The sequence below is a fragment of the Charadrius vociferus genome, unplaced genomic scaffold (genome assembly GCF_000708025.1).
Source record: "Charadrius vociferus isolate BGI_N301 unplaced genomic scaffold, ASM70802v2 scaffold2020, whole genome shotgun sequence".
In the NCBI taxonomy this organism is placed as follows: domain Eukaryota; kingdom Metazoa; phylum Chordata; class Aves; order Charadriiformes; family Charadriidae; genus Charadrius; species Charadrius vociferus.
In genome coordinates, this window is record NW_009646376.1 from 44,746 (window position 1) to 52,893 (window position 8,148).

An 8,148-nucleotide genomic window follows, 5' to 3' on the forward strand; every position below is an offset into this window, starting at 1 on the left:
GCTAACTTCTTCACTTCCATTTCCAGCTGTCCCATTTCCTCCCACGCAGCGGCTCACTCTGAAGGAGGTGTTTGAGGATGGGAAGCCTAGGCTTGACGTCTTGAAGAGCCACTTGGTAAAGGAAGGGCGCCTGGAAGAGGATGCGGCGCTGAAGATCATCAACGATGGGGCTGCCATCCTTAGGCACGAGAAGACAATGATTGAAGTGGAGGCTCCCATCACAGGTCAGAGAGGTTTCTGCGGCTGGAGTCCTAAATAAGGGCCACCTAGCAAACACGAGCTGCTCAAAGTGCCAGGCTTTCTGCTGCGTTCCGTCCATCGGCAAGGTTTTTTTAATTGCCTGAACTCTCGGCGGAGAGGATTTTTGCTGGTGTAGGGCGAGCACATCTTTGCGGAAGCTGGATGTGAAGCAGGGGTGGCTTGGGTCAGGGCACAGCCATGCTATGCTCCTTGTTGCTGTCGTGACCTTTCTTTTCTTAGCATGTAATTCTGTCCCTCTTTTGTGCTCTTCTTCCTCCCCTAGTGTGCGGTGACATTCACGGGCAGTTTTTTGACCTGATGAAGTTGTTTGAAGTTGGAGGATCACCCAATAACACCCGCTACCTCTTCCTGGGAGACTACGTGGACAGAGGCTACTTCAGTATAGAGGTGACACATAAAGTTGAGCCTGGGGGTGCTAGTACTAAACCAAAAGTGTTGAACTAAACTAGCAAATACAGACCTCTCTTACGCTGGATTTTATGCTCTAGTCTAGTTTTGCATTCAAGGAAGAACGTGTTGTAGGTAACTTACGGTATGATTTTTGGCAGAAATGTCATGATTTTGAATTGGATCCTCACCCAGTAGCAGAGTTAAACAGCAGCAGTGGGGTTAATGACTAAACTCCAGCTTCTGAACTTGAGTTTTAATATCACTTGTAGCTGTCAGTCAGGGGAACAAGAAGGAGAGCTGATTGTATGTTGCAGGCAACAGGATCCTACCAGGCAGTGGGAAGCAAATGTTTTAAAAACTTGCAGGATTCAGCTTTGCAGGGAAAAGAAAGCGCTACACTACTGAGTCACTGCTTCCCTACCGTCCCCCTGAAAGCATCAACCTTGCAAAGCCAGAGATGGGGTCAGGAGAAAGGAGCAATAAATCATCTGGGCTGTTGTACGTCTCGCTGTGACCCGGGAGCTTAGCGCCGAGGCATTTAATGGTGTATCTAGCCATGCTGTGCCCACGTGACAATCTGCCTTGTCACAATAACGCTGTCACCTTACAGACATCAGCCGAACATCTGGTGGCGTGTTAGGATTTTGCAGCTCTGTGGGATGCCACCGACCAAGTATTGGGTAACGCTGCGAGTTGTTGGTCTTAAAGAGCCAAGTAATCGATGGGTCCCCGTGGTTGCTGCTGGCTCGCTGAAGGACCTGGGAGCGTCAGAGCAGGCAGGATGGGAGAGCTATTAGCAAATGCCACAAACCCCAAGGGATTGCAGCCTTCTGGTTTCGCAGAGGCAGAGCCGGGTGGAAAAGGAGAGCTTATTCCAGTTGGAGGCAACGTAATGGGGGCATTTGGGGAAACAGGGGCACAAAAGGTAGCAAAACTGGCCTGGAATAACAGAGTAAGCGGTTCCTCTTCAAAGAGGTAAGGTGCATACCACAGTGCCTGAATAGCGGAGCTGTTGGGTCTGCAGAGGAATCTTTCTCAGTTAAATTTTGGGGAGGAACTCTCGCGGACAGCGATGAAGGCAGTTAACGCGAGCGCTCCTTTGAAGGATTCTGCAGAGGATTTAGGAGGGTACCGCCGACAGCTTGTGCTTTAGCAGTGTTCTGGCTTACTTCCAGCCTTATGCTTGGTGTGTTCCGAAATACTGACGGCGAGCCAAGGTGTGACGCCGAGCAGTTTTCCGGGGCAGCGAGGACGGATGCTGGAAAGGTGGGGTTGTGGCTGCTGGGATTTCTGCAGGAGGAGCCCCGTAACCCCTGGGGAGGAAGGGGAAGAACAGGCACCTGAACGCTTGTTTAAATGGCTTGGCTTGTGCAAGTTGGGTTTGCAGTTTGAGCGTACTTAGCTGGAAAAGAGATTATATTATAGCACAGAAACTCTTTCTGAGATAAGACGTGGGGGGTTTTTTTTGTGTTAACCAAGAAACCTTCAGAGAAGAGTTGTCGTACCCTGTGTCTACTCACGAATTTTACAGATCCTGGGTGGTGAAGTGCTTCTCCCACTCTCTGCTCTCTCCCTGCGGTTGATCTGACATGGGGATTTTACTCTTGGATCCGCAGAAATGAGTGCCAGAGTTGGGGATCGCTGCCCTCGTCCCTCCAAGCTGTGACAGTATGGAGGAATTCCAGGGGGATGGATGTTGAGTCCGCCTTGGAGAACAGAGGTGGTGGGAAGAAGCATTTTTTTTTTTTTTTTTTTGAGGAGAAAAGTCTGAAAAATATAGTTAAACCTCATTAGGTCTCTGTTGTGACCTGCCACTCCGACCCAGAGCCTGCGCAAGGCAGCCTGGTGTTTTCAGGCTCAAAAGCCTTGGGGCAGCCGGTCTTTGTAAGGTCTGAGCACAAAGTTCTTGTTTCCGTGCTGCTTTTGACCCTCCTCCTTCCCCTTTCCCCCCACGTCTGCGGAGGGAAAGCCACCGAGCGCTGCGTTACCCCACAGAGCCGGCATTGATCTTTCACGAATCAGGGTGGGCTTTGATTAGTACATGCGGGGGCTGATCCAAATGTCACTGATAAAGCAGAATCTAGAAGGCTTGATTCCCTTATTCCTATTGATGTGTGCCTCTTCTTTCCACCTACTGCAAAGTGCAGCCGATGTGTTTTCAGAGATTCCCACCTGGGTGTGCAGAAACTGGTTTCTATAGTGAAACCACAGGAGGTTTGCAGCTGGCGTGGAGGATCGCTACAAGTGGAGAGTTAATGGTGCCGAATGGGTGTCTTTGCATTATATGTTTTTTAAAGACTTCCATAACATGCAAAGCTGTAGCAGCTGGACTCTGAAGTGCGGAGATGGCTGATCTGTGAGCGTTTGGGGTTTGGAGTTTTGATCGCTTTATCCCAGAGGCTCAGGTGATGGAAAGGCGTCCAGGTTTCCCCTGTGCTTTCACCACTGGGAAGGTGGAGAGCACCAGCATCATCAGCCTTTCATGAGTCACCGCACAAACTTGTGCATCCATGCGCTGGGTGGGGAATATTATCGAGTGCCTGCCCAGAGCAGCTGATAATCATGACCTTTTAACTGAATGAAATAGGAGGTAATTGTATAATTGCATCCTGATGCAGGCAATCAGGAAACAAGATGCAAAACTGGGGGCCAAGGAGGTGTTAAGGCAAACCGTGTTGCTTGTTGGCAGCCCAAATAACCCTTGCAAGCTTTCCCCATTGCTGCGAGTATTTGGTTGTCAAGGTAAAAGGAGCAGTTTGTGGCTCAGACAAAACCTTTAAAAGCCCCGAAAGGCTCTGTTCATCAGCTCAGCTGGATGTCTTCAACAAATTATTTCTGGGCCTCTGGCTTAGGGAAATTCTCATTTTAAAATGTTCGTTCCCAGTAAGTATAATGAGGCCATGAAACGTGGTTTGGTTGGGTGGTTTTGTTATTTTCTTTTTTTTTTTTTTTTTCTTAAAGAAAAGGGTTGTGGGGGAAGAGGGGAGGGAAGCAGCCGTGTGAAAGCTGCGACGGTTGATGTCTGGTGGAAGAGGACTTGCTTTCAGTCCGTGCCACAAAGCCCGCTGTGACGGCGAGACCGACTGACCGGGCACGGCAATTGGGCTGAACACCTCCGTTTGGAGATGCTGATGAGACAGCATCCTGATGAAGCATTCTTTTGTTAGTCTGCAAGTGGGAAAGATGCTTCCTTCAAAGTGCTTTAAGCTTTTATTTACATCTCCTAGCCCTGACGCAAGAGTGGTCTGTGCCCGTGTTAGTCAGTGAGGGACCATCCTGGTCCGTGAAGCCAGAACCGCTAGAATACAATGAAGAGAATTGTTTTATTAAATCATAAAGTGAAACAATTATTATGATAAAAAATAGAATTTATGGAAAGAGTAGATTTATCAGTAAAGATGGTGTGATAATGGCATACACCTTTGCCAGACTAATTTTTCAAATCCAATTACAACGGGACACATGATGGTTGTCTAATTATGGAACGGTACGTACGGTAATCTTGCCAGGATTGAATGCACTGTTTTATCCAGAATAATATTCATAAGAGATCCAGTCAGTGTAGTAAGGTGGGAGCAGAGGTAGATTGGTGGGCCAAACGCGGGACAGGGATGCAGGACTTTTGCTGTGCCGTTTCTTCTGTGCCTGCTCTGGGAGAGCCGGCAGTCTCCATGTTCATAACTTTCTTGGAAATGTTGGGTTTTGTAAACGGTACGAGAGATTACAGTGCAGGTGGGTTTGGCAGAAGCCCCTCTTGCTGCTGAGCTTTCCCAGTGCGGGGGGAATCGAATGGGGGCACGGACACAAACTCTCGGCTCTGGGCTTCAAACCGATCGGCAGAATAAGGAGAGATGCAGATTATTTAAGCCGAGTAAGCCGTAATTGTCTCAAGTTGCTACTAGGCTATTGTCAACACGCAGTAATCAATTCCTGGGCACAGCGCCTTGAGATGTCTGGGAATGGGAACTCTACAATGAGGCGTGTGAGTGTAGAAACCTCTTTCCAGCCCCTCCGGAGCTCACAGAGAGCTGTTAAATGTCCTTTGCTCATCGGTACCCCACGTCCATGTGAAATAGCCGCAGACCACGGGGAGCTGCAGCGGGACCGGAGACGTGTGCTCTCGCAGTCTGTGGTTGGCTTGCTACGTGTCCAGGAAGAGTTGTGGTGCCGACTGACTTCGTTCACTTCCATTTCACTTTAAAACACTTTGAATGTCTTTTTAAATATCTCTTCTGCAAGTTGCTGACCTTCTATACATCCCAAATCCTCCTCTTTATTGGTAGTGTGTCTCTGCTTTCTTTCTTTGCTTCCTACCGGTGCCACCAGGGCTGGCTGCTTTCTCCAGTCCTTAGCAAGTCGTTTGGTTCATTTACAGTGACTTTCACTTCTCAGTTCTCATGCTAGCCCAGAAAAGCGACATTTAGGTTGCAAACGCAGGAGGTTAAAGCTTTAAATCACAGAATAATTATAAAATGGTTAACAGGACCGTTGCTCCTGTTATCAGATGCAATAAAACATTATTTTCGCTAACCTTAACCACAAAATTACCTGCCACTGCCCTGTTTCTGTTTGATTTTGAAATTCAGAATTTGCTATCCAGCTTTTTTTTTTTTTCTGGGGCGTTGGATTCGGAGTTAGACACAGACATGTGCTTTACAGCTCCTTGGGGTTTTAGGGATCCCTGCACGTAGCTGGAATGACTCATGTAGAGCTTACCTCGCGGATTCAGTGCTTAAATACCATGATGTCTAGGGTGTCTGTCCTGGTAACTAACTTGAAACTGGTTTATTTTGGTTCTGGAGGTTGTTTCCGTGCCACAGCAGCCGGTTCCCGGCGATCTGTGCACCAGATCAGCAGTGTTTTTGAGCGTAAAACTGTTGACAGACTTCATGGTTCACGTTCTCAAAAGCGTGTGCCGTTTCTGTAGCATGTCAGCCTAAAGGGTAAGCTCTTATTAGAGACTTTAATCCAGATCTTCAAGCTCGCTGTCATTATGGGTTGTCCTTCCAGCACTCAAAATCAACAAGGGAAATGTGATAACATTTCCCCATACCAGATACCGCCTGATTTAGCTGTCAACTTGACAACGTATAGCACAGAAGGGTAAGAGCGTTGGCTTTCCAGCCCTTCCCTTCTTCACGTAGACTCTTTGGAAAGCCACCGTGAAACATTTCTGGGACTCCGGTGAAAACGATTGTTTCAGTTCGACTTTGGTCTGTGCCTCATCAAAGACGATCTTTTTACAGGTGTTGCTGCTCAGACGGGGGATGTGGAAAGCCCTCTTCAAAGCCAGAAGGCTTTACTGAGCGTGTTTTTTGGCTAGGCTTTTCCTGTTTTGAACTTGAACTTCACATGACTGTAGCGTAAGCAGAAAAACGGAGGCGGGGGGAAAGTCGGTGGGGAAGAGCAAGCTTAATTTTTCTGATATTTAATGGACTCGATAAAATAGCTAGCAAGATGGCTGTCTGTTATACTTGATGGTCTCTGGTTTCGATTGCAGTGGGACATCTGGAGCGCACATCTCGCCGCGCAGCTGGTTTTGCTTGGCTGCTCTGAAAATGGGTGCTTTTTGCTTTGGTTTCTGCTGGAAGGAAAAGCTGCCCCCACCCAGCCCAGAGCCGGTTTCAGTTGAATGCGATCTCATTTGTCACTTCTCCAACTCAGGCCTAATATAGAGAAATGCTCAGTGTGGCTTTCCCCCGCTGGTGAAGTTGGCCAAGATAAGATCTACTGCCGATTATGGAGCTGGGTTTCTATCAGGGTTCCACTTTGAATTCAGCTTGTTGGGTGTCTTCCCAGAAACACTTAGTGAAGTCTACGGATGATTAGTGCCCTATAAAAGGTTTTTATTACATGCCATCTCCTCCTTCCCTTTCTTGCAGTGCGTGCTGTATTTATGGAGTTTAAAGATAAATCATCCCAAAACATTGTTCCTCCTTCGAGGGAACCATGAGTGCAGGCACCTCACAGAATACTTCACCTTTAAAAAACAGGAATGTAAGTATCAGCAGCGTAAGGATTTAAATATATTAATGTGTTGTGACCAGGTGTGGGTCTTAATTTCTGTGCCTGCCATGAGTGGTATCGGTTAGCTCTGGAGCTGTAAAAACCTGTCGTCTTTTTTTTTTTTTTCCTGCGTACATAGCTCTTCTCCTATTTCAGCTCCTGCTAGAAAAAAAAAAAAATAATTAAAATAACCAAATATATAAGTCCTGTAAAGTCCTGAGTGCATGTTGATGTGGCCTTCTGGTTAGGAAGAACGAGCGTGGATGGAAGAAATGCAAACACATCTTCCCTGTCTTGCTGATGAGCCAGTTGTGTGCACAACCCCCCTTCCCTGACTTTCAGGCCCAGCAACATATAATTACTGCCAAATGACTTTCAGCTCCAGATTGTGCAGCTGGGATCAGTGATTACAATTGGAAGCAAATAAAGGATTTGTTCCTCAGTGTTTGCACTAGGGAGAATCATTACCTTTAAGATCATTTTAGTCGAGTTAAAGATAGTTTTGTGCAGCATTTACATATTTTTAAACCAACGATGATGAAAGGTCGGGGAATGACCCCTCTCCCCTGAGGATGACAGTCATTCCTTCAGGCAATAAAAGAGGGGATACAGCAGCAACGCGCAGCGCTCTATTAGGGAAAAGTTGCTCAAGACCTCAAGACGTAGTTACGGACAAGGCACAAGTCTGATCTTCAGTCCTTCAGCTCTGGATGCTGTTGGACAGGGTAGGGCTGATAGGTACCGAGATAATGACATCTGTTTACTCCAAAATGAGTTGGAAAACACCAGCCAGCTCTCTGCTGGATGCTGTAGTCATCAGATGGTGGTAGATGAGCTCCTGTTGAGCCGGGCTCAATTTGAACCAAAGAGCCAGAGGTGATAGGTTGTTTTTTTTTCCCTTTGGAAAACAGGAGATACTACCTTCCCACTTCGGTATCGTAGCATGCAGGTGAAAAAAACCTGTTAGTATCTCTGAAATAAAGCTGGAGGAAAGGTAAAATTTCTGTTCGTTTTGCTTTAGACAGAGCTATGTTCTATAGCAGTACCGGCGCTTTCTCGAAGATCTGGCTATGTTACCACACTGCTGCCCTGCGAAGGGGCTGCAGATGCAAGATGACACGCGCTTGACGTGCTGTGATCTCTGCGAAGCGTTGGGAGATATTTCTGAACGTACTTGGAGGCTTGCTGTAAAAGCTAAGCTACTTTCGGCGAGGCCGTGGTACCTCTGTTTAAAGTATTGAAACATCCTCATCACCTCCGTTAAGATGAGGCGTCCGGCGGAGGTGGTGATCGCTTGTAGCCATGAAAGATCCTGTGTGAAGATTGATTTAACTGCAGGCATCTCGGTCAAATTCTGACTCAAAGCGCTCCTGTCCAGCCGAAAAGGCAATTCCTATCTTGAATGATTGTGTAATATTGCTGTGCCAAATTAAACAGCTGCTGCGTTTCCCAGTGTATAATCTGCCTAGCAGCTGAGGCTGGTAAGACTCG

At 47.3% G+C, this 8,148-nt stretch overlaps 1 protein-coding gene across 1 annotated transcript in view; it reads left to right on the plus strand.

The window, feature by feature from the left end:
• PPP3CC (protein phosphatase 3, catalytic subunit, gamma isozyme) overlaps nucleotides 1–8,148 on the plus strand; it is a 27,343-nt gene that overhangs the window by 8,710 nt on the left and 10,485 nt on the right. Inside the window, exons 2-4 of the mRNA XM_009894346.1 lie at nucleotides 27–224; nucleotides 524–648; nucleotides 6,534–6,648. Of these exons, the coding sequence (XP_009892648.1) occupies nucleotides 27–224; nucleotides 524–648; nucleotides 6,534–6,648 (438 nt within the window). The remainder of the gene's footprint in view (nucleotides 1–26; nucleotides 225–523; nucleotides 649–6,533; nucleotides 6,649–8,148) is intronic.